Here is a 26,976-nt window from a genome sequence, read left to right as displayed (position 1 = left end):
GATTTTGATTCCTTCCCCTCGGTTGTTTCCCGTTTCCCCACCTTTGCCTGATCGAATCAACCCTTCAAATAAAGCAAGTCCCTCTCCCTTCCTCAGCCCTGCTGAATAAACCGAACAGCTGAAAATAACACCCAAAATTTCAGTGAACAACTGCCAGAGGAAAATTTGGCAGAAGGTGCAAAACCGAGTAACATCACAAGACACTGATGGCCTGTTCCTCTCAATCTCACCATCAAGTACTCCCTGATTATCAAAAAGAAATAATAACTCTTTTTTGTAGTGAGTGTCTTGTCCTTTTATATCCGGACATTTCCAATTAGAAATGGTAAGACTCACATATTAGAAATAATTTGTTTTGAAAAGGACAAGTCATATGGTTTGTTTCTCTTTTTGTCTTTTAAGACCTTCAGATTGTGGACAGTGGGAGCTGGCATAAAGAAATGACCTTTATTAAAAACATAGCTTCCAGAAAGTACTACAGAGCCATTCCATCATGCGGATACAACATAGTCATCCAGCTGGAAGCCATTTAGATGGAAACATTTTTTCCAGATAAACTCACACAGGGCGCTCTGCATCAAACTCTTACTGATCTGGCCCCCAAAAAAATGCTTTAAAACGTCGAGGGGATCTGCCAGGCACATGTGAAGAATTATGAAAGGAGTGCCTGTTAAAGGGCCAGCTCCCTTGCAGATCCCATCAACAGCTATGAAAAATAATATGCGCTGAGTGATTTTCCAGCTTCTGACTGGGTTCTAGTGGTGGGATTAAGTGCTGACATGAAGTGAGTCATTTTTTTGAGGTTGCAGTAGTTCAAAGGTTCCACTTTCCAACACTGGTAATTTGAATCTGGTTTTCTGGCTCCCTGGGTCTCCTCACATTACAACACTCCTAATGCAATCAATAACTATGAAAACTGAACTATTACTATCCCCACTGCAACAATTAATGCCCAGTTATCTGCTATTATAGAGTAGAGATTTATGCAGATTTTATTCAGCTTTCTGCTCATATCCTCTTTTCTGACAGTGAACTATATATTTTGATTGAACACATTTCATGTCAGTCTAAAAACTTTTAAAGCTACCTCTTAATTTTTGCTTCCAAAATATTCATGAAGAGAAAACTTATGCTGAACATATCCAGCACTGACTTTAGAAACATCGCCATTCATATCTAGTGAACTTTCAATCAATCATTTTATATATCAAATATGGAATCCCTATAGTGCTGAAGAGGTCATTTGGCTCATCAAGTCTGTGCTGACTCTCGGACAGAGCATCTTACCGAGGCCTACCCGCCGCCCTACTCCCTTGACCCTTCACATTTACCCTGCTAATCTCCCTAACCTACATATCTTTGGAAACTAAAGGACAATTTAACATGGCCGATCCACCTAACCAGCACATCTTTGGACTTCGGGAAGAAACCCACGCAGACATGGGGAGAATGTGCAAACTCCACACAGACAGCCACCGAAGATTGGAATTGAACCCAGGTCCCTAGTGCTCTGAGGCAGCAGCGCTAACTACTGTGCTGCCGTGCCGTCCATAATTTAGTTGCCTAATTGCTTCATTGTTGTCTATTAAAATGTCAACTGTTAATAATTTGCACTTTCCATGTACCTATTTTTTTACAGTACAAAGTTTTCACATCCCGGAAAATATGAACATTTGCAATTAGGAGCAGGAGAAGGCCATTAGGTCCCTTGATCCTTGGGGCGGCATGGTGGCACAGTGGTTAGCCCTGCTGCCTCACAGTGCCAGGGACCCGGGTTCAATTCCTGGCTCGTGTCACTGTCTGTGTGGAGTTTGCACGTTTGCCCCGTGTCTGCGTGTGTTTCCTCCGGGTGCTCCGGTTTCCTCCCACAGTCCAAAGATTTGCGGGTTAGGTTGATTGGCCATGTTAAATTGACCCTTACTGTCAGGGGGACGAGCAGGGTAAATGGGGTTATGGGAATAGGACCTGGGTGGGATTGTGGTTGGTGCAGGCTCAATGGGCCAAGTGGCCTCCTTCTGCACTGTCGGGATGTTATGATTCTATCCTGCCCTGCCATTTAATAAAATTATGGCTGATTTGTTTGTGTTTTGAATTCCCCATTCCCATCTCCCCCGAATAACCTTTGATTTCCTGGCCTCACAAGAATCTGTCTACTTCCACCTTAAAAATTTTCAATGACCCCTCCTCCTCCACCATCTTCTGAGGCAGAAAGTACCAAAGTTACACATTTCCTTGAGGGAGAAAAAAACATTCTCCTCATTTCTGTCCACCAAGGACAAGATCGAAATTTAAAACAGTCTCTGCTAGTTTCAACCACGAGAGGAAACATCCTCTCCATGTCCACCTTGTCAAGACCGTTCAGGATCTTATATACTTCAATCAAGTCACCCCTCATTCCTCTAAACACCAGTGGAAACAAATCCAGTCTGCCTGACCTTTCCTCATAAGACAATCTGCCCATTCCAGGTATCAATCTAGTAAACCTCCTCTGAACCGCCTCCAACGCATTGGAAGATTTAAAGGAGTCAGCCTTGCAGAAGTAGGATAGTCTCTCTACATAAAATATTGGCCTTTAAGAAGCTTGGGGCTAAAAATTAGTCCGCATCCATTTTGGGGTGCAGTGGTCATGTTTTGCATTTGCCTGTGCCTGGCCTCTGAGACAGACAGAACACAAATTTGGCGCTGCATTCCTCATTCCCTTGATTGCACTGCTCAACTGAATGTAACCCATGCAGCTGGTTGACCGAATGCCCAACAGGGGATGAGGTTAGCACACCTTCCAGCTAGCCTCGAGCTCTTAAAGGCAGATTGCCCGCGCTTAAATTGCAGTGGCATCAACTGAACAGAATCTGCTGTTTGCTTCCGGCAGTGTGATTTGTTGCAAGAAGAAACAAAAAGAAAAGTGGAACGGTGAGGAATTGAGAAGACTTCCATCGAATCTCTACAGTGCAGAGGGAGGCCATTCAGTCTGTTGAGTCTGCACCAACTCTCTGACAGAGCATCTTACCCAGGCTCTCTCCCTGCCCAATTGCTGTAACTGCACACATTGACCATGGCTAATCCATCAAACCGACACATCTTGGGTCCCCAGGGGGCAATTTAGCATGGCAAGTCCATCTAACCTGCACATCTTTGGACTGTAGGAGGAAACCCATGCAGACACGGGGAAAACTGCAAACTCCACGCAGTCATCCAAGGCTGGAATTGAACCCGGGACCCTGGCACTGTGAGGCAGCAGTGCTAACCACTGTGCCACTGTGCCACCATAAAGACTTCAGTGAACCAGGTGGCTCTTTACTTTTCATGATCATCATCAGATTTTTAATGAATTCAAATTTCACCATCGTGGAAGTGAGATTCAAACCTGAATCCCCAAAGCTTTATCTTCTGGATTGCCAGTCCAGCAAGCATACCACTACACCACTGCCTCCTCTTAAATCAATTCCCTTGACTGGGAGAGGTCATTTTATTTCCAGGTTCATGGATGCAGAATTAGAGGCCTTAGTGATGAACATCAATGGATGGGAGAGGCCATGATTCCACAGGGGGCCAGGAAGGTCAATGCAAGGAATCTGACCCCAGGGACAAAACAACGGTGCTGTAAAATGTTAAGTGATCCCTAAGTGGGGGAGAATTTGAGTGAATGCATCCTGATGTGACATATACTCACCTCACCACCAACCTCTAATCCTCTCAACACACTATGTGTCCACAAAGGGGCATGGAGACTTGTCCAAGCAGTCCCAAGCAGTTAGGGCTCAGGCCTGACATTTCAATAATCTACCTCAGCCTCACATACCTTCCAATGATGCCAGCCTTACATCCAACTCTCACACCTCACACATATCTCCAGCCATTTTGCTGTGGCACACACACCACTCAATCACAGTGTTGTAGAATCACTGACATTCTTTTGGGGGACAGGTTCACAGGAAATAGAAGGGAGCAGGACAGAGCTAGTGGAGGACAGGCATACCCATGTCATCTAAGATCTGTAAAGCAAATGATTTGATTTGATTTTTTATTGTCACATGTATTGGAATAGGGTGAAAGGTATTGTTTCTTGTGTGCTGTACAGATAAAACATACCATTCATAGAGTACATAGGGGAGAAGGAAAGGAGAGGGTGCATAATGTAGTTTACAGTCACAGCTAGGGTGTAGCGAAAGATCAGTTTAATGCAGGTAGGTAGATCCATTCAACAGGCAAATGGCAGCAGGGCAGAAGCTGTTCTTGAGTCGGGTGGTGCGTGATCTTAGACTTTTGTATCTTTTTTCCGATGGAAGAAGGTGGAAGAGAGAATGTCCGGGGTGCGTGGGGTCCCTGATTATACTGGCTGCTTCTCTGATGATGACCTACATCATGGTGCTGTGATACAGCAAAGCAAATCCACTGACACCAATGGTACAGATATAATACAATTATAGCCGAAGCAATGGGGATTAACATAATGTCATTAGAAATAGAAGCATGAGTAGGCCACCTGACCCCTCAGCTCAGCTCCACCTTTTAATCAAGGACAACAGGTTTATGCTCCGTGGTGTCACAGTTATTCACCTGGACTGGCACCTGAATCATCCTATTACCATGGATAGAATTGATGTGCTTTCTTACTGATCACAATCCGTGTGATTCTTATTACCCTCAGAGTGATTGTCACAATTGTCAATTTAAAAATAAGGAAGGTTACTTATTACCATGCACTTTTTCCAATGGTTTAAATGTGATGTCACACTCACTGAAATCACCCAAACTATCAGTCGTACAAAGATAGTTACAGATAAAGGAAAAATCAATACAGCTACAATTTATGATTGTCTCAGTCTCTTTGTGAGCAGGCCTGCAATTTCTGAGATGAGTTGAAGATTTGGTTTAAGTGAAGATCATATAAAGCAGAGGATTTTTCTCAAGTTGCAAAGCCTCTTGTAACTGATTTCCAGGAGGTTGACTCTCAGGTAAACTTTAAGTTTTAGCAGTCTGGGAAGAGTCCTTCTCACATTTTGAAGGAATGATTGTTGATTACATAGGCTGCTCCATTGGCATGTAGCTGGATCGATGGCTGGCTAATGGATCTCTGTTCCTGAAGAATAACTTCTTGCCATTTTCAAAAGAGGCAATAGACATGGCTGTCTCGCTCTCTCTCACAGACACACACGCACACACATACACACAGACACACACACACACACACTCACACACACACACACAGCTCACATATCCCTCCAGCTGTCGTGCTGTGGTACAAACTCCACACAATTACCACTCAATCACAGGCATGGCAGGCTCACCATAGAATCATAGATTCCCTACAGTACAGAAGGAGCCATTCGGCCCATTGAGCCTGTACTGACCACAATCCCACCCAGACCCTACTCCCGTACGCCCATGCATTTACCCTGCTAATCCCCCTGACACTAGAGTCAATTTAGCATAGCCAATCAACCTAACCCACACATCTTTGGAAAATGACAAGTGATAAGTTGTAAGTCCAAAGTCATTTCCCAAATGAGAAGAGTGGTTAATTTGATTACACATCCTGTGTAATGACTTTGACACCTCAAGAGATTGAGACAGCCAGGGTCTTTGTATCTGAATGACCCATTCAATTAATTTCAGGATTAATTTCAGGAAAAGCCATCAAGTCAACAGCAGCCTGGAAAGTTCCTTGTGTTTCCAGCTTGAAACAGTGGAGTGTTTCAATCTATTTCCTATATTTTTACATTCATTCTCATTGTTTAGGGCATAATGACATGACATTGAGACTGTTCGCTGAAGTAGATTTGGCTGTAGTGCGGCAATTATTGTGTAAATGCAGCCTGAATCTAGAGTCAGGGCCAATTCTAACCAGGTAAAAGTGGAGTGAGCCTCCTGCAAGATGCTTGCAAGGGAAGGGGAAATTTGAATTTGGGGATGGTCTCATTTAATTACTGCCAGCCTTCTTCCAGCTTTGATCATGCTGATGGGGATTCAATTGCATTGTGATTTATTTGGATCCTGGACCAGAACCCCAAGTTACATTCAGAAGCCAGACAAGACCCCAACAACTTTTCTTTTTTGGCATAAATGTGAGGGTAGGATATTTCTCTCCTGACAAAGTAGGGAACTTTTATAGTTAAACAAAGTTTATTCAATATCACAGTTTAAAAATAACTCTAACAAATGAAGCAGCTTAACTATTAACGGTTGAACAGTATTTAAAAATGAAAGGAGGCACCTTTACTTTCTAGCTTATGACTGTTCCAAATACATCCCATTCATGCATAGATCAAAACCATTTTTAAACATATACAGTTAGCAAATCCAGGCAGACTTGCTATAAATTGTGTTAACAGTCTTGAAGCTTTCAAAGAGAGATTTCGTGCAGAGAGATTGAATTCTCAGGAACAGACAACATATGCCTCTGACTTTGGCAGACCTGATAAAAACTGACCACTTTCTGCTACAGACCTAGCTCCTTCCATTACCATATCAACACCTGAGGATGCCTCATGACCCTTTCAATCAACCTAATCAAACAACACAGGGGAAATCTCCATCTATAAACAAAAATACATAGCTCTATCCTAAGTAAACATTACGAGTAATCATCCTGCTCTCCCAACATCTAAGCTGCATGCTTTCTAAACATACTGACTGGCTGTAGAATAAAGCTGAATTTTTAAACCTTCCCCTTAAACATATAGATGTATATTATGTGCACCAATTACACTACTATCATCACAGTCTAAAATGAATTCCTCACTCACTCTTCCAGATCTTTCTGCATTTTCTTTATTGATGTTGATGGATTACAAGTTTCACCTTAATATAAAAAATCACCCCATATAGTTTATGTATAATATGCCATAAGGTAGGTTTTCAAACATTGGTATTAATTGAATGGCAGTAATTGTTTAAAAGCTTCATTTATGATGTCCATTGTTTTCCCCACTTTGGAAAGGATTGTAAATCAAAGTAGTTCTGACTGAGCAAGAGAAAAGGGGATTATTGAAACCAAATAAAGGATAAATTTCCATGGAAAGTAAGAGGATTGACAAAATTCCATCGTGATTCTTGATACCTCAGCAGCAGTCTTAACGATATAAAAAATGGCATTCCTGCTCCTATTAAGATGATGAATGAGAACACAGAGAGCTCGAAAATTTGTTCTATTTTGCACATACCTGTCGTTACAATTCCCACTGAGTCAGTAGCATTTCTGGGTTCATTCTGAAGTCCCCTGACACCAAAAGATAAGATACAAGCAGAGATACATTTGCTGCCAACATCAATTGTCTTATTTGTGCTCTCTTCCATTTTAAAATGTTAATTTTCTGAAATGAAATCTGACGTAAATGTAAGCACTGTTTAATGATTCCTGGACACAATCCATTATTACATAGGTGGCACAGTGGTTAGCACTACCGCCTCACAGCGCCAGGGACCCAGGTTCAATTGCGGCCATGGGTCACTATCTGTGAGGAGTTTGCATGTTCGCCCTGTGTCTGTGTGGGTTTCCTCTGGGTCCAAAAATGCTAAATTAACCCTTAGTGTTAGGGGGCTAGCAGGGTAAATGTGTGAGGTTATGGGGATAGTGCCTGGGTGGGATTGTTGTTGGTGCAGACTCAATCGGTTGAATGGCCTTCTTCAGCGCTGTAGGGATTCTATGATTATATATTGAATTACCCCGTGACTCCTGAATTGTCTCATTGTTGTACCGTACTCTAACAATGTAGTTTTACAACTTTCACAACATTAAATATGTACCAAACTTCAATTAATGACCAGGAACTGAGAGAGTGTCCCACATTATTCCTGTTAGTAAACTGAGAAGTCAATTTGTAAAGCACCTTTAGTTCTGAGCAGAGTGAACATTCCAGTTCTTGTAACTGCCAGTGAGTTTGACACTGCACTGGGTACGAATTTGCCCAGTTTTTTTTCCACAGGACATGTGTGTGGATTCGATGCCAAAGGACCAGTCCAGTTATTGAGTGATAAAAAAATTCAACCTGAGGAATGTGTTTCATCCTGACATGAAGGATTCTTCACTTGAACTTTGCAAGGATTCTGTTGCTTTAATTAAAAATAAAGATACAGAAATCACAAAGTCTAGCTTCAGCGGTGGCAGAAACTGGTTGTGGCGGATTGGTTGCCCATTATTTATCTTGCCCAATTTCCTTTAGAAATATGACAGAAACATCGTGTGAAGTGTGTAACGCGGAGGCCAAATTGATAGCATCTGTTACCCACCATGGTGGAAAGTGAAAAGCTACCACGAGAATTGCAGATTAATTGGAAGCTAGGCCAACTCTGAAAGGTTTCATTGCTTCACTGAGCTTTGAGCTGGCCAGCCTGATTTTACAGAAACCTGTGTTAACAGTAATGCTGATTCGCTATCTCCTGAAGTGAATCAATCGTTAAGCATGTGAACACAGCGGCAAGCAACATGCAAAGAGTTTGGTCGGGATTCTCCCAGCCGGCTGTGCTGCTTGAATAGCGCACCGGGCTGGAGGCAACAGCAGGGGCCTTTAGCAGGATTCACGACTGGCGTCTGGCCAGCCGGAAGTCTCCGAAGGCCTATTTTTCAGCATAATCAACTCTGTGCCAATTACCATATGGAAAAAGCAGAAAGAACAGCCTGGAACCCTAGCATTGTCCAAGGGGCACACTGGCACTACCCACATGACACTAGGTGGTTCCAGGGGGTGGGGCCTACTCAGGGCGGGGCCTATTGAGGGGAGAACTCAGTGGTGGGGTGATCCACTGCCGCTCTGCAATTGGATCAGTGGGGGACGGAGTGAGGGGGTGATTGGGGCTGGCTATCGGGGGTGGGGGGCAGAATGGTTGTGTCGGGGCTGGCCATGTGGGAGGGTCAGGGCTGGGCAGTTCGGGGCAGTAGATTGGGGCTGGCGTAGGGGGCCAGGCAGGCCATGGGGGGGGGGGGGGTGATCGGTGATGGCTTATCCCCGTAACCCCACTAATCCCTGTAACATATGCATCCCGGGGCACTAAGGGGCAATGGCCAATACACTTTACCCACACATCTTTGGACTGTGGGAGGCATTTGGAGCACCCGGAGGAAACAACGCAGACACGGGGAGAATTTGCAAAATTCCACACAGTCACCCAAGGCCGGAATTGAACCCGGATCCCTGGAGGCAGCTTTGCTAATCACTGTTCCATTGTGCCACCCAACTTGCGTGGCAACAAGTTGATTGTGCATGGTTTCAGCCTGAGCTTCTTTTGTAGCACTCGGGAATTGGGTGGCTTCTGCTGGTGCTGCAATAGATGCTGGGACATTGGCCCAAAGACATTGCATCATGGTCTGGTCTGCTAAATGAGTTGATCAGTTCCCTGTTTAAAAGGCTGGTCTCCAACTCCTACACAATGCCTTGTGCCAATTTTTAAAAACATTTCATTCATGGGTGTCGCTGGCTGGACCAGCATTTATTGCCCAGCCCTAATTACCCTTGAACTGAGTAATCATAGAAATCATAGAAACACTACAGTACAGAAAGAGGCCATTCGGCCCATCGAGTCTGCACCGACCACAATCCCACCCAGGCCCTACCCCCATATCCCTACATATTTTACCCACTAATCCCTCTAACCTTCACATCTCAGGACACTAAGGGGCAATTTAAGCCTGGCCAATCAACCTAACCCGCACATCTTTGGAATGTGGGAGGAAACCGGAGCACCCGGAGGAAACCCACGCGAACACGAGGAGAATGTACAAACTCCACACAGACAATGACCTAAGCCGGGAATTGAACCCAGGTCCCTGGAGCTGTGAAGCAGCAGCGCTAACCACTGTGCTACCGTGCCGCCCCTTGCTTGCTTGCTCGGCCATTTCAGAGAATGCAATGGAATATGGAGTCACATATAGGCCAGACCAGGTAAGGACAGGGGATTTCCTTCCCTAAAGGGCATTAGCGAACCAAATGGAGTTTTAATTCCAGATTTTATTGAATTTAAATTTTGCCATCTGTTGTGGTGGGATTCGAACCTGGGCCCCTAAAGAATTAACCTAGGTCTCTGTATTGCTAGTCCAGTGACATTACCACTGTGCCACTGTCTCCCCATATGGGTCCCAGACTTCTCCATGCTGCTTGATGTTGACCACAGGCTTTCTGGCAGGCCTGCCAATTATCCAGGCTTTCTATCGATACACCAATAATCTTCCTCTCTAGGCTGCTCCATCAAAATGGTTATCTGAATCTTCTGCGGCAAAGTTCTTGTGTCACCTCACCCTTTGGCGAGCTGACAGCCTGTTGTACCATTCTGTCTTGCCCTGGCTACAGGTCAATCATGCCCAGCCTCATCACAGGGACATCCCACTCTCGGCAATCATCTAACCTGTTTCTAGTGTTGGTATCTGAGTTTGTGAACTGCAAGTGGTCAGAGTAAGTGACAGTTTTTTTTTTCATCGCTGTCTTTCTGCTCTTCCACTGGCCCTGTGGCAACTCTTGGCTATCTGAGAGGAAAAAGGCACAAGTGTGGGGTTGTGATCAGGGTGGGGTGGGGAAAACAAAAATCTGTTTATACCACCTGCAGCTTTGTAGGTGAGAAGGATTAGGGATGAGAATTCTTTGTGTTTTCAGCTCCGCCACCTAATCCAGTCTTGGTCAAGATGGTGACACTGACTTCTCCTTCAGGATGAGGGTAGGGTGGGGAACTGGTGATCCGTCTCCTACCAGTTTGGTGCTGCTGCATCCAATTGTGCACAGCTTTTACCTAAAGAAAGCGCAAATTGTGTCAGTGAGCATGGTGAGCATGGCTGATGTGGCTCTGGGGGTTGAAAATGTGACAGTGTGTGCAAGCTATGTGATAGAGGTGAGAGGCTTGCAGCAGTAATAGGTGTGTGAGGGTGAGATGAACGTCCATGCCTGAAGCTATGGGTGCAGTTGCTAGCATGTATCATTCAAAACTAAACATGCTGACATTGACCACTCGTGTGAGGACGTTAAACATTTTGCAGCCAGACCCTCAGGACTACAGTCTTGGTGTTGACCACACAGATATCAGCTCCCATATTGCCTGCGCAAAGTTTGTCTGAAGGGCCTCCTGTCTTCCTGTGGATGGCTCGGACGATGGGTAGCATAGTGGTACAGTGGTTAGCACTGCTACCTCACAGCATCAGAGACCTGAGTTCGATTCCGGCCTTGGGTGATTGTCTGTGTGGAGTTTACACATTCTCCCCGTGTGTGTATGGGTTTCCTTCGGGTGATCCAGTTTCCTTCCACAGTCCAAACATGTGCAGGTTAGGTGCATTAGCCATATTGAAATGCCCCTTACGATGCCAAGGTGTGCAGGTTAGATGGATTAGCCATGGTAAATGTGTGGGGTTATGGGGATAGGATGGGAGAGGGGGCCTGGGTAAGATAATCTGTCAAAGAGTCGGTGCAGACTTGAATGGCTGAATGGTCTGCTTCTGCACTGTAGTGATTCTGTGGTCTCCTCCTCTCCACCAAGTGCTGAGATGCAGCATTGAAAAACCATGGAGCTTTCCATGTTGTGCTGTTTTTGTGTCTCTCCCAGGTCAGAATCCTGCAGCAGTCGCAGTACAGCTTCTCTTTAAGTGGTGCAGGCTGACCTTTAGTACTTCATGCTGCTTCTCACTCTGTTGCACCCACTGAGATGTGTAGATAGCCCAGAGCACACTTAACACTGGCTGCACACAGCCATCATTTCAAATAGCCCACAGCCCCAAGCCTGCATCAGAAGGAGCAGCTGCCGGTTAACCTCAGGTTGTGATCCCTGTTCCCATTTCTGGGTTCTGTCAATTATATTCAAGAGTGTTAAGCCAGTCTCCAGTTTGTGTCAGCAGCTTTAACTTTTGGATTATAATCTTATCTGTATATAATAAGGCTGTGAAGTGTTAGAGGTTCGTATTTGATGGCGTGAAGAGTAAGGAATCTCTCTCTACAGATTACTTGGGTGTATATTTTTCCGTCTCAGCTGCTCTACAGCATTCCTCACTGACCGCCCCTTCATTGCATCCTGCAAAACAGTTACTGCATTTCAACATTGCACACAGTGTACTTTGAGCTGTTTCTGAGCCATGTGATAAGATTTATATAAATCCCCCAGAGCTGCTGTAATTCTCTCTGTCTCTCTTCATGTGTAAACAAAGTTTCAGGGGTGATGTTTGGGAGGATGGGGTGGCTTGGAGAGTCCAGCTCTGAGGTAATTCGCACTCTGTGCTGCTTCCCAGCTGTTGAAGTTAAAAGTTATGAGCTGAAGTTATGAGATTTAATTTTACCCGGTTCGAAAACAGGTCACAATTTAGAATCCCTACAGTGCAAAAGGAGGCCATTCAGCCGATCAAGTCTGCACCGTCTACAATCCCACCCAGGTCCTATCCCCTTAACCTCATGTATTTACCCAGCTAATCCCTCTGACACTATGGGGCAATGTACCATTGCCAATCAACCTAACCCGCACATCTTTGGACTGTGGTAGGAAACCAGAGCAACTGGAGGAAACCCATGCAGACACGAGGAGAATGTGCAAACGTGCAAACATGCAAACTCCACCCAGAGTTATTTAAAATAATACAAGGCACAAGTCAGGAGTGTGATAGAATACTCTCCCCTTGCCTGGATGAACACTGTTCCATAACACTCAGGAAGCTTGACAATGTCAGGACAAAGCAGCCAATTGATTGCCACCCTGTCCACTAACATTTACTCTCTCTACTGCCAATGATTTGATTTGATTTGATGTGATTTGATTTGTTTTGATTTGATTTGATTTATTATTGTCGCATGTATTAACATACAGTGAAAAGTATTGTTTCTTGCATGCTATACAGACAAAGCATACCGTTCATAGAGAAGGAAACGAGAGAGAGTGGAGAATGTGGTGTTGCAGTCATAGCTAGGGTGTAGAGAAAGATCAACTTAATGCGATGTAAGTACATTCAAAAGTCTGACAGCAGCAGGGAAGAAGCTGTTCTTGAGTCGGTTGGTACGTGACCTCAGACTTTTGTATCTTTTTCCTGACGGAAGACGGTGGAAGAGAAAATGTCCGGGATGCGTGGGGTCCTTAATTATGCTGGCTGCTTTGCCGAGGCATCGGGAAGTGTAGACAGAATTAATGGATGGGAGGCTGTTTTGCGTGATGGATTGGGCTACATTCACAAGCTTTTGTAGTTCCTTGCGGTCCTGGGCAGAAGAGGAGCCATACCAAGCTGTGATACAACCAGAAAGAATGCTTTCTATGGTGCATCTGTAAAAGTTGGTGAGAGTCGTAGCTGACATGCCAAATTTCCTTAGTCTTCTGAGAAAGTAGAGGCATTGGTGGGCTTTCTAAACTATAGTATCGGCATGGGGGCACCAGGACAGGTTGTTGGTGATCTGGACACCTAAAAACTTGAAGCTCTCGACCCTTTCTACTTTGTCCCGTTGATGTAGACAGGGGCATATTCTCCTTTACACTTCCTGAAGTCAATGACAATCTCCCTTGTTTTGTTGACATTGAGGGAGAGATTATTGTCACCGCACCAGCTCACCAGATTCTCTATCTCATTCCTGTACTCTGTCTCGTCACTGTTTGAGATCCGACGCATTACGGTGGTGTCATCAACAAACTTGAAAATCGAATTGGAGGGGAATTTGACCACACAGGCATAAGTGTATAAGTAATATTATAGGGGCTGAGAACACAGCCTTGTAGGGCACCGATGTTGAGGATGATCGTGGAGGGGGTGTTGTTGCCTATCCTTACTGATTGTGGTCTGTGAGTTAGGAAGTTCAGGATCCAGTCGCAGAGGGAGGAGCCGAGGCCCAAGCCATGGAGTTTGGAGATGGGTTTCGTAGGAATAATGGTGTTGAAGGCTGAGCTGTAGTAAATAAATAGGAGTCTGACATAGGTGTCCTTGTTATCCAGGTGTTCCAGGGTTGAGTTCAGGGCCAGGGAGATGGCGTCTGCTGTGGACCTGTTGCAGTGATAGGCAAACTGTAGTGGATCCAGGTAGTCCAGGAAGCTGGGCTTGATTCGTGCCATGACTAGTCTTTCGAAGCACTTCATAATGATGGATGTCAGAGCTACCAGCCTATAGTCCTTAAGGCATGCTGCTTGGTTTTTCTTAGCTATCGGGATGATGGTCGGTAGCAGCAGTGTGTACCATATACAAGATACATTGCAGGAACTCACCAAGGCCCTGCAGCACCTTCCAAACCCACCTTGGGCAGCACCTTCCAAACCCACGACCATAACCATCTAGAAGGACAAAGGCAGCAGATATATGGGAACACCATCACCTGCAAGTTCCCCTCCAAGCCACTCACCATCCTGACTTGGAAATACATCACTGTTCCTGATCACTGTCGCTGGGTCAAAATCCTGGAACTCCCCCCCTCACAGCACTGTGGGTGCACCAACACCACATGATCTGCAACAGTTCAAGAAGACATTGAGGGTTGGGCAATGAATGCTGGCCTAGCAAGCGACATCCACATCCCATAAATGAACTTAAAAATAAAATAAAACTCTGATTGCTGTGACTTTCTTATAGTCTCGATCTCCATCTATGGGCAATGACATTTTGCTTAGGTGACATTGTGAGACATCCTATGGCAAAGGGTGTCACACAAATGAAAGTCTTTCTTGGCAGCTCAGTGGGAACCATGAAAGAGAATTGCAATTCTCTCTTCATTATATTGATCCCACTGATAAACAATGTCTTCTTTTAATTATCAAAATGGAAGACTGAACACATAGAAAGTAGAAGCAGGAGTAGGCCATTCGGCCCTTCGAGCCTGCTCCACCATTAATCTTGATCATGGCTGATCATCAAATTCAATATTCTAATTCCCCCCTTCCTCCCATATCCCTTGATCCCGTTAGCCCAAGAGCTATATCTAATTTCTTCTTGAAATTAGACAATGTTTTGGCCTCAACTACTTTCTGTGGTAGTGAATTCCAAACATTCACCACCCTCTGGTTGAAGAAATTTCTCCCCACCTCAGTTCTCAAAGGTTTGCCCCTTATCCTCAAACTATGACCCCTAGTTCTGGACTCCCCCACCATTGGGAACATTCTTTCTGAATCTACCCTATCTAACCCTGTTAGAATTTTATAACACATTATCTTTTGGTTGGATATAGTATCCACAGGTTTCACGTGAAACCAGTGAGGGAGGGGGACTAACTGAACAGCTCTCTCAGCGATCTCCTGTAGGTATGGTTAGCTGAATAAGCTCTTGTTCTTTAAGATTCTATGGAACACATTCAACAGGATCATTCATGCGGACATAAATTTAGCTGTCTCTATAATCTGGAATTATATTCAAGTTGGAATAAGATCATTTCATTGTCCCTCCCTGTTTAAAATTGAAGAGCTGAGCCAATTCTTCTTAAATTTACTCATGAAACAGTCTTTTTATTTTATTCTACTGGTTCCAAATATGAAGAAATATCCCCCAGTGTTTAAACAATGCTTTACATTCACTGCTGCCAAGGTGCTGTGCAAATTCATGTGATTTTATCCAAGACTTTGGCACTTACAGCATTCTCCTGTTGGAACATGCAACACCATACATATTACCATTGGCTCAGCACTGAAGTTATAGCAATTCTCTCGCATACATTCCTATCGATGCAGGCCCCACTCCCTGAGGGATTCTGGAGCGTTGTGTACCTGGTGTTAATGTTAAGAGGATGACAGTGTTGATAAATACATGGTTTCTGTGGTAACATGGCCCATTTAATAGGTGATCTTTCGCGAGTCATGTGACCGGGCCAGAACCAATGGAGTGTGAGCGTGCAAACTTGGGCCAATCAGGAGTGAGGACACACATTTCCGGGACTGGAAGTCTTCAGTTGGAGTCAGGGCATTAGAACATAGAACATAGAACATTACAGCGCAGTACAGGCCCTTCGGCCCTCGATGTTGCGCCGACCTGTGAAACCAATCTAAAGCCTATCTAACTTACACTATTCCAATATCATCCATATGTTTATCCAATGACCATTTAAATGCCCTTAATGTTGGCGAGTCCACTACTGCTGCAGGCAGGGCATTCCACACCCTTACCACTCTCTGAGTGAAGAACCTACCTCTGACATCTGTCCTATATCTATCACCCCTCAATTTAAAGCTATGTCCCCTCGTGCTAGCTATCACCATCCGAGGAAAAAGGATCTCACTATCCACCCTATCTAATTCTCTGATCATCTTGTATGTCTCTATTAAGTCACCTCTTGACCTTCTTCTCTCTAACGAAAACAACCTCAAGTCCCTCAGCCTTTCCCCATAAGACCTTCCCACCATACCAGGCAACATCCTAGTAAATCTCCCCTGCACCCTTTCCAATGCTTCCACATCCTTCCTATAATGCGGTGACCAGAACTGTACGCAATACTCCAAGTGCGGCCGCACCAGAGTTTTGTACAGCTGCAACATGACCTCCTGGCTCCGAAACTCAATCCCTCTACCAATAAAAGCTAACACTCCGTACGCCTTCTTAACAACCCATTGTCGAGAATAGACTTGTATTAGTTTTGCTGTTAAACCCTTAGTTGTACATAGTTCTTCTCAGTCAATAAATCTTTAAGTTTGATACTTGCCACATTGAGTGGCCTCGAGTTACTATACTGGCAACGAGGACAAACCAGATTAATCATTGAAAGCCTGCAGTGCAAAGTTAGAGGGGGAGGAGAGCGATTGCGCGAAGTTGAAAGGAAAAAAGGTACAGATTTTGTTTTAAAGATGCCACTATTCAGGAAAATAGAGTAATTCGACCCCAAAGTCAAGAGTTAGGGGAAGTATATTGAGCGACTGTTGTTTAAAAATCGGCAAACAAAATAATGGCCGAGGAGAAGCAGAAGGTGACACTGCTCACAATCTGTGGCGAAGAGACTTACAATCTAGTATGGGGTTTGACATCACCTGAAGATCCAAACACAAAATCTTCAACCAGCTGGTCAATTTAGTTATGGATCACTATAACCCCTAACCTTCCATTATCATGCAAAGGTTCAAATTCCACCCTGCTGTCAGGGAGCCAGGAGTGATGGTCTCCGGCTTCATGACCAGACTTCGATGGCTGGCAGAGCACTACAAGTTCAGGCTTTCAATGGGAGACATGCTAAGTGACCGGTTGGTTTGTGGAATCAACAACCTCAACATCCAAAAGAAGCTGCTTCTGAAATCAAGATTTCACTCAAAAAAGCTGTAGAGATGGCCCAAGCGACTGAGTGTGCTGAGCAAGGTGTGTGTGAGCTGTGAGGTATGTGTGAGCTGCAAGGTGCGTGTGAGCTGCGGGATCTGTGTGAACTGTGAGGTGTGTGTGAGCTGTGAGGTGTGTGTGAGCTGCGGGGTGTGTGTGAGCTGCGGGGTGTGTGTGAGCTGCGGGGTGTGTGTGAGCTGCGAGGTGTGTGTGAGCTGCAGGTTGTGTGGGCTGTGTGGGGTGTGAGTGAGCTGCGAGGTGTGTGTGAGCTGCAGGTTGTGTGGGCTGTGTGGGGTGTGAGTGAGCTGCGAGGTGTGTGTGAGCTACAGGTTGTGTGGGCTGTGTGGGGTGTGTGTGAGCTGCGAGGTGTGTGTGAGCTGCGGGGTGTGTGTGAGCTGTGGGGTGTGTGTGAGCTGCGAGGTGTGTGTGAGCTGCAGGTTGTGTGGGCTGTGTGGGGTGTGAGTGAGCTGCGGGGTGTGTGTGAGCTGTGGAGTGTGTGTGAGCTGCGAGGTGTGAGTGAGCTGCGAAGTGTGTGTGAGCTGCGAGGTGTGTGTGAGCTGCGGGGTGTGTGTGAGTTGCGGGCTGTGCAGAATGAGGTGAACCAGGTGTGGCAGGAGCTGGCTGCTTCTAGGAACAGCCTGAGTGAGGGATCAGCGGAGGCTGAGGAGAGTCATTCAGCACTAGGGTCTGAGGCACATTTTCAGTGTGGGGGATACCCAAGAGATGTGCTGGTGCAAGAATTTTATCTGCTTCAGATGCAAAAAAGAAGGGTCACCTGCAAGCTAGGTGTAGGGCGAAGCAGGTTGCTCAGAACGCTGCAAAAAAAAAAGAATGAGATGATGAATATAATCTCTATGAATAAGCTGGTAGAGGAACCAGACAAGAGTTACACATTCAATCAGGTCCAGCCTAGCTAGATACTTGCAATTGAGATTGTTTTAATGCAGTGGTTCCAAAGGGTGCGGCGCGCCACACTGGTGCGGCGAGAGAGGATGGCATGTGTGGCGGGAAGATTCAAGGCCAATCAAAGAAACATTTAAACATGGTTTAAACAAGCATTGTTTTATGCTTTCTGGATGTCCTATGATCATATTATAAAGTAGTTGTGTTCTATGTTATGAATAAAGCACTGCTAGGAGTTGTTTATTTTTTGTTTTTGAATGTATTTCTTATCAATAAAAAATTCGGTGTGGCGCGAGCAAATTTTTATTCCGAAAGTGCGGCCCAGTGAAAAAAGTTTGGGAACCACTGTTTTAATGGTTAAAGGCCATCTAATGAAAATGGAGATCGACACTGACGCTGCGGCTACTTTCCTAGGTGAAAAAACATTCAAACATCTCCAGAAGATCCTGCAACAAAATGGTCTTAGCCATTCTGAGGCTACTTCAACAATGTACACTGGACAGACACTAAAATTAATGGGGGAAACCTTCCTGCCTATATCCTATAGAAACCAGCTCAGCTACCCGTCATGGTGTTTGAAGGACAGTCTCATGAGATGTGATAAATTAAAACAAATAAAACTGAACTGGCTGGAAATATTTAATGTCCAGGATGGGAGATTCAAAGAGCTCCTCTGTAAATATCAGGAGGTATTCCAGAGAGAACCAGGTAGAATAAAAGGGATTAAAGCTAAACTTTGCTTCAAGCCTCAGGATACACCTAGGTTTTTATGAACTCACCCAGTACCCTATGCATTACATCAGAAAGTAGAGGTCGAACTGAAAAGGTTGAAAGGCCTAGGCATCATCAAACCTGTGCCATTTTCTGAATGGGCCACGCACATCGTGCCTGTTTTAAAATCAGACTGTACCGTGAGGATCTGTGGGAACGACAGATAAACACGGGAGCTCAGCTGGATCATTCCCCCATTCCAAGATTAGAGGACCTCTACACCAGGCAACTTAGCACGGGTCCTCAAATATACTAAGCTAGGCCTAAGTCAAGCTTGTCAACAGCTGTAACTGGATGAGGACTCCAGAAAGCTAGTCATAATAAACATCTACAAGGGTTTATGTCAGTATACACAATTGCTATTTGGTGTTTCACCAGCCTGTGCCAATTTTCAGTGCACTATGGAAAGCCTTTTACAGTCTTGTTTACAGGATTACACATTACTTCCTGAAGAACATGGTGCAAACTCTGGAAACTAAGACAGATCTTTGTGATCCATGGTCTTCCCAAAATGTGGGGTTCAGACAACGGAACAGCATTCAAGCTGATGAATTTCAGATTTTGATCAAGTCTAATGGCATTCGCCATGTCAGGTCAACCCTCCACCATCCTGCCTCAAATGGATTGGCAGGATGAACTGTGCACTCGTTCAAAGCTTCCATGAAGAAGGAGGCTCATTGGCCATTGCCACTGTGACTGGTACATTTTTTGCTGTCCTACAAAACTACACTTCATGCCACCACTGGGGTCACACCTGCAGAATTGCTAATCGGTTGACATCTTGTACCTGTTTAGACTTAGTGTTCTCAAATTTATCAGGGAGGGTGGAGACTAGGCAAGCCTCTTAGAAAGAGTATCATGACTCTCAGAAAGGGGACAGGTTGTTAAATGTTGACGACTTTTTTCACAGAATCCCAACAGTGCAGAAGGAAGCCATTTGGCCCATCGATTCTGCACCCACCACAATCCCACCCAGGCCCCATCCCCATAAACCTACTTATTACCCTACTAATCCCCTGACACTAAGGGGCAATTTATCATGGCCAATCAGCCTAACCCGCACATCTTGGAATGTGGGAGGAAACCACAGCATCCGGAGGAAACGCATGCAGACGCGGGAAGAATGTGCAAACTCTGGACAGACAGTGACCCAAGCCGGGAATCAAACCCATGTCCCTGGTGCTGTGAGGCGGCAATGCTAACCACTGTGCCACCGTGCTGCCCATTCATTTTGGCAAGGACTTGCCTGGGTGCCAGGGAGAGTTGAGGGGAAGATGGGGTGGGTCTCACATCTTCTTAGAAATCTTAGAAACCCTACAGCACAGAAAGAGGCCATTCGGCCCATCGAGTCTGCACCGACCACAATCCCACCCAGGCCCTACCCCCATATTCCTACATATTTACCCACTAGTCTCTCTAACCTACCCATCCCAGGACACTAAGAGCAATTTTAGCATGGCCAATCAACCTAACCCGCACATCTTTGGACTGTGGGAGGAAACCAGAGCACCTGGAGGAAACCCACGCAGACACGAGGAGAATGTGAAAACTCCACACAGTGACCCAAGCCGGGAATCGAACCCAGGTCCCTGGAGCTGTGAAGCAGCAGTGCTAACCACTGTGCTACCGTGCCGCCGCTAATGCACATGTGGTGTCAAGTAAAGAAGCATATCAATCACTGATGTAACAGAGTAGAGTCAGCTCTGGGAGACAAGCAGGTGTGCCCCGCAGCAAGTTTGTATATACCAGCCTCAGAACTAGATATTTTGGCACCCATGGTGGGGCCAAGACAGCCTTTGACTTTGGATGGTAGTCATGATGTGGAGTTGCCAGTGTTGGACTGGGGTAGGCACAGAAGCAGTTTCACAACACCAGGTTAAAGTCCAACAGGTTTATTTGGATGAAGGGGCAATGCTTCAAAAGCTCGTGCGACCAAATAAACCTGTTGGACTTTAACCTGGTGTTGTGAGACTACTTACTTTGGCTTTGAGGACTGAGGCAGGAGAAGGGGCCAGCAAGGACCTAGCTCCTGAGGTGATTAGCCATTCCATCAGTGCATCCTCTATCACTGGCTGCTGATGAACCCCTGACAGATTTGTATATGGTCCAGAAGTCTCCAGATTGGCTGACATTATGAACTGTCTTGTCCTGGTGTCCCTTCTGTAATATTGCTCTTTGTCTACTTATGTATTAACTGTCTTTCTTTTTGTCTTATCATCAGTAGTCCAAGAAATTAGGGGGGAAAGGGCTGTGTTAGCATGGTCCCTTTAATGGGCAACCCTTTGTAGGCCACATAACGGGGCCGGAACCGATGGAGCGCCCAAATTTGTTTTGTTTTTAAATTAATTTATTCGTGTCACAAGTAGACTTACATTAACACTGCTATGAGGTTATTGTGAAAATCCTCTCGTCGCCACACTCCGGTGCCTGTTCGGGTACACTGAGGGAGAATTTAGCATGGCCAATGCACCTAACCAGCATGTCTTTTGGACTGTGGGAGGAAACTGGAGCACCTGGAGGAAACCCACGCAGACACAGGGAGAACATGCAGACTCCACACAGACAGCGACCCAAGCCGGGAATCGAATCTGGGTCCATGGCACTGTGAGGCAGCAATGTTAACCACTGTGCCACCGTGCTGCCCACAACTTGGGCCAATTTAGAGCGAGGGCATGCATTCCGGAGGCTGGAAGGCTTCAGCTGGAGTCAGGGCATTGCTGGGAGTAGATCTGTATCGTTGTGCTGTTAGACCACAGTTGCATATAATTCTTCTCAGTCAATAAATGGTTAAGTTTGTTACTTGCCACATTGAGTCACCTTGAATTACTCCAGTTTCTAATGCATTAAATAGATTGTTCACCATCAAATAATACCATAATATCAATATGGACATTCTGTAACATTTTTTATTATGCAAACTGCAATGGAAAGCTTGCTCAAAAGCTGTTCTCTTTATGAATGCATGTCACTTGTGCATATTACAGTACATGATGCAGAACATGCTTGTGTACATTATTGACTCAAGAAATGGCAAACATATTTTAAGAAAGTGAAAAACAAATCCACATAAACTAGTAGCAGAGTGAATCTAGTGAGTGTAAAAAGAAAATGTTGCTGCTATGTTTTTTACTTTCATATTTGCTATTCAGCAGTTTGGTTAAGAAAGTCAATGGTGCAGATGGAAGTAAATGATCTGGAGTTTGGTATCTGGCACCAGTTTCAGTCAATATTCATCATGAAGCTTTAGTTAGGTCTCTCCAGTTGGATAAATATCCAGTCCACAGCACAGCGGAAGATTCCAGGCTCAATTTCCCAGTATGGAATGGGGTTCCCGTACAAGCTGATCCTGCTGTATGGGCTCTTCATTGGATCATCATTCTGAGGGCAAAAGTCACCGCCTTTTAAGTGAGCTATCTGGTTGTCATTGAGATAGAGGGCCTGTAATTAGAATCATAAATAAAATAAAGCCCAATGAATTCTGACGATAACAATGACTCCCAACAAGGTATAAAAACAGAACAGAGCTCGGTGTAATCACATTTATCAAGCCACAGAATTCTCATATGGTTACAGGAGGCCATTTGGCCCATTTTTTAAACTCATTCACGGCACGTGGGCATTGCAGGCTGTGCCAGCATTTATTGCTCATCCCTACTAGCCCTGCTTGCTAAGCTAAATGTCTAAGCTATTTCAGGGAGCATTCAAAAGTCAACCACATTGCTGTGGATCAGGAGTCATATGTAGGCCAAACTAGGTAAGGACAACAGATTTCTTTCCCTAAAGGATATCAGCGAATCAACAATGGTTTCATCATGGTGCATTACTAACTTTTAATTTAAGATTTTTCATTGAATTCAAATTCCACCATCTGCCATGGTGGGATTCAAACCTGGGCCCCCAGAGAATTACCCTGGATCTCGGGATTGCGAGTCCAGTGACAATATCACTGTGCCCACCACATTGAATCTCTACAAGAGCGAATCAACTTACCTCACTCCTACGCATTTTCCAGATGGCCCTGTAAATGTTTTGTCTTTACATAATTATCTATTTCCCTTTTGAAAGGCACGATGGAACCTGCCTCCACCATAATTTCAGGCGGTGCATTCCAGGTCCTAACCACTTGCTGCGTGAAAAAACATTTTGGTATATCACCTTTGATTCTTTTGCCATTCACCTTAAATGTTCTCTGGTTCTCGATTCTTATGTCAATGGAAACAGTTTCTCCCTCCCTTCTCTGTCCAGGCCTTGCATTATTTTGAAATAAAGTGACAATTTTTTCACTATACTGTCCTAGTTAGAATCCATCCAGTGCCTGTCGCATACAGCACTTCACCACATGCATAATCCACAAGTGTGTTGAAATAACTAAGGGTGGCATGGTGGCACAGTGGTTAGCACCACTGCCTCACAGTGGCAGGGACCCAGGTTCAATTCCCGGCTTGGTTCACTGTCTGTGTGAAATTTGCACATTCTCCCCGTGTCTGCGTGGGTTTCCTCCAAGTGTTCCGGTTTCCTCCCAAAGATGTGCGTGTTAGGTGGATTAGCCATGCTAAGTTGCCCCTTGGTGTCAGGGGGACTAGCTAGGGTAAATGCATCGGGTTCTGGGGATAGGGCCTGGGTGGGATTGTGGTCGGTGCAGACTCGATGGGCCAAATGGCCTCCTTCTGCACTGTAGGATTCTATGAAACTAAAAGCGACCAAGATGTCTTGCAGTAAATATGTTTGACCAAAGCAGAATAGTAAATAACAAAGCTTGTATTATCAGTGAAAGAAATAAATAATTGCATTTCGGAAAAGTCTTCCAGAACTCCAGGACACGAATCGCAAAAACTCAGTCTGCAGGTGCAGCAGGTGATCAAGAAGGCGAATGGAATGTTGGCCTTTATCGCGAGGGGGATAGAATATAAAAGCAGGGAGGTTTTGCTGCAACTATACAAGGCACTGGTGAGGCTGCAACTGGAGTACTGTGTGCAGTTTTGGTCCCCTTATTTGCGAAAGGATATATTGGCCTTGGAGGGAGTGCAGAGAAGGTTCACCAGGTTGATACCGGAGATGAGGGGTGTAGCTTATGAGGAGAGATTGAACAGATTGGGTCTGTACACATTGGAGTTTAGGAGGCTGAGGGGCGATCTTATAGAGACATATAAGATAATGAAGGGGCTGGATAGGGTAGAGGTAGAGAGATTCTTTCCACTTAGAAGGGAAACCAGAACTAGAGGGCACAGCCTCAAAATAAATGGGGGCCGGTTCAGAACAGAGTTGAGGGGGAACTTCTTCTCTCAGAGGGTAGTGAATCTCTGGAATTCTCTGCCCATTGAAGTAGTGGAGGCTACCTCGTTGAATATGTTTAAATTACGGGTAGATAGATTTCTGATCGATAAGGGAATCAAGGGATATGGGGAGCAGGCGGGTAAGTGGAACTGATTCGCTTCAGACAAGCCATGATCTTCTTGAATGGCAGGGCAGGCTCGAGGGGCTAGATGGCCTACTCCTGCTCCTATTTCTTATGTTCTTATGTTCTTATGACATCCTGAAGTGCTTTGCAGCCAATTGTTGTAATGGAACAAAGATGGTAGCCAATTTGAACACAGCAAGTTCCCATAAACAGAATCATAAATGTGTTCCGGTGCTGAAGGAAGCCATTTGGCTTACCATGTCTGCAACAAATACAGCAAATAATGACCAGAAAATCTGTTTTAGTGATGTCGATTGAGGGATAAGTATTAACCAAGGAATCAAATACAACTCTCCTGTTCTTCATAATAATGTCATGGGAACATTTGCATCCACCTGAAAAAGCAGACAGAACCATGATTTTATGTCTTATTTAGGCATTGGCACCTCTGACGATGCAACGACCTCTCTCAGTAATGCACTGGAGTGTCAGCCTATATGTTTGTCGAATGGGATATGAATCTACAACCTTCTGACTCAGAGACAGATGGCTACCCCTGAGCCTCAGTTGGAACTGTGCTAAGCAAAATAGCTAAAACAGTTGTACATAAATCAGAGGAGGTTATGATCAGACTGTTGTTACAATCTCTATAGAGACTGATGATTTTTAAAAAGTGATTTGAATGAGTGAAAAGAATGACACACAAGATTTCACATTTTGAAACTTCGACTGCAACAAAGAATTAAAATATCACTATTCACCAAACACTATTTACTTTGGTGAGCAACTTATACTATAAATTACAGAAAGGACTATTCCTCTTTTTACTTCATAGAATCATAAAATCCCTATAGTGGAGGAGACCATTCAACCCATCGAACCTGCACCGATAACAATCCCACCCAGGCCCTATCCCCGTAACCCCACATATTTACCCTGCTAACTCCCCCTGACATTAAGGGACAATTTAGCATGGCCAATCCACTAACCTGTGCATCTATGGATGGTGGGAAGAAATTGGAGCACCTGGAGGAAACCCACACAGACATGGGGGAGAACATGCAAACTCCACACAGTCACCCAAGGCCGACTTGACCATGGATCCCTAGCACTGTGAGGCTGCAGTGCTAACCACTGTGCCACCATGCTGTATCACACATCTCACTCTCCACGGAATTATAGTTCTTGTAGCAAACAGTTTACAGCTTCTCCCCTTTTCCAACGTGTTCCTGCATCCCAGTTTCACCGATTTATAACTTTGTATAACGATTGTATCAAGGTAAAATCTGTTCTGGTGATTCTTCTCCACCCCCCACCCCCCACCTCCAGTCATGCCAGAAAAACTCTCCCAGACTCCTTAGATGGCTGCATGATGTATCTCTTTGATTTGATGTCATCTCCCCCCTATATCCGGCTATGGTAGCTCAAAATCCAAAATAGCCTTTTCCCTGTGCTGGACACACAGAACTGCTGTCTGTGACATTTATTGATTTGTAAAGAAGACTGTAACCTGATCTCAAAAATGGCTTCCTCTGCCATATTTGTCATGGCAAATGAAACACATTAAGCTTGCATCCAAGTAGAAATGCTGATTAGCTATTCTTGACCCTAACTTTCTTTCATCTTAGAAGCAAATGGACAATTATAGTACAACAACAACACAATACCTTCAACACCTTTCTGGGACTTTGGGAGACCCAGCATCTGCCCATTGTGAGCTCAGAGATGGCTGCCATTATCCCACCTTCTTCCTTACATGTTCTTCCACGTAAAACAATCCAAACCTTCCTCTAACAATCAAACCACCCCTACTTGCTGTCAGGTAGTCTTCGGATCAGGTTACACGGTCCCTTACATTTAACTTAACTTTAAAGCTAATCCCAAAACATAATGATCTTGTAAGCCTCATAATTGTAACACTTCCCAGAGCTCTGGTCAGACCCCACCTTGATTAATGTATTAAGGTTTCATTGCCAGGATATAAAGGAGGCACTTCTAAGGACCGGAGGCAATACCACAAAATGATGGAGGGGATCTGAGTTACAAAGAAAGACTGAAGAAACCTGGTTTTGAAGCCAGAAAGGGAAGAAAACTGAGTAACTATCTTCTAAAGACTCTATTAAAGGATAGAAAAAGCTCACCCAGAATAATACGTCAAACTGCGAGAGTAAAATAAAGAATCACTGTTTTAACTAAAACAAGAGTCAGCTTAGGACTGAGTCAAGAAATTATTTCAATAAAAGGTGAATAACATGTGGAATAAACTTCCAGACAGAGTAATGGAGCCAAGAATCATGGGATATTTCACGACACAAATGGATTCTTCCATGGGCAGTTGTTAGGATTTTTTTTGTGTTGTTGCCCTTTAAGGGGTGCTTCCCTGAAAGAGTAAGTGACCCACTGGTCCATTCGGGAGCATTTTGGGACTCGCCCAGACTTGCCTGGGCTTGTTCCAAGAGTCAGAATTTAGGGCCTGTGGAATTTAAGACTTTTTTTCTTGCCCTGCAATGTGTATAGATATTCTGATAATGAACCTTTGTTAGTTCAGTGACCGGAGTTCGATCCTTACTTCTACACTACAATCTCTTTAGCTGGATGAGTGACTGCATTGCTTTCCTCATCCTTAGTTCAATCATTTATTCAGCAGCAACGTCCCCTGCCAAGTGGCTAGAACAACAAGTTGCTGGGTGATGAAGAAATATAGCTTGAGATATTGAATGTTTTTATCATGAGGACATTGCCATTCAGT

General features: G+C 44.8%; 1 protein-coding gene across 1 annotated transcript in view; it reads right to left on the bottom strand.

Annotated features, from left to right (window-relative positions):
- Positions 1-21,717: 21,717 nt before the first annotated feature.
- LOC144479240 (decorin-like) overlaps positions 21,718-26,976 on the bottom strand; it is a 68,882-nt gene continuing 63,623 nt past the window's right edge. Inside the window, exon 8 of the mRNA XM_078197909.1 lies at positions 21,718-22,267. Coding sequence (XP_078054035.1) covers positions 22,073-22,267 — 195 coding nt within the window. The 3' untranslated portion in view covers positions 21,718-22,072. The remainder of the gene's footprint in view (positions 22,268-26,976) is intronic.

The sequence above is a fragment of the Mustelus asterias genome, chromosome 25 (assembly GCF_964213995.1).
Source record: "Mustelus asterias chromosome 25, sMusAst1.hap1.1, whole genome shotgun sequence".
Lineage (NCBI taxonomy): Eukaryota > Metazoa > Chordata > Chondrichthyes > Carcharhiniformes > Triakidae > Mustelus > Mustelus asterias.
This window is presented reverse-complemented; position numbering and strand designations above follow the sequence as displayed.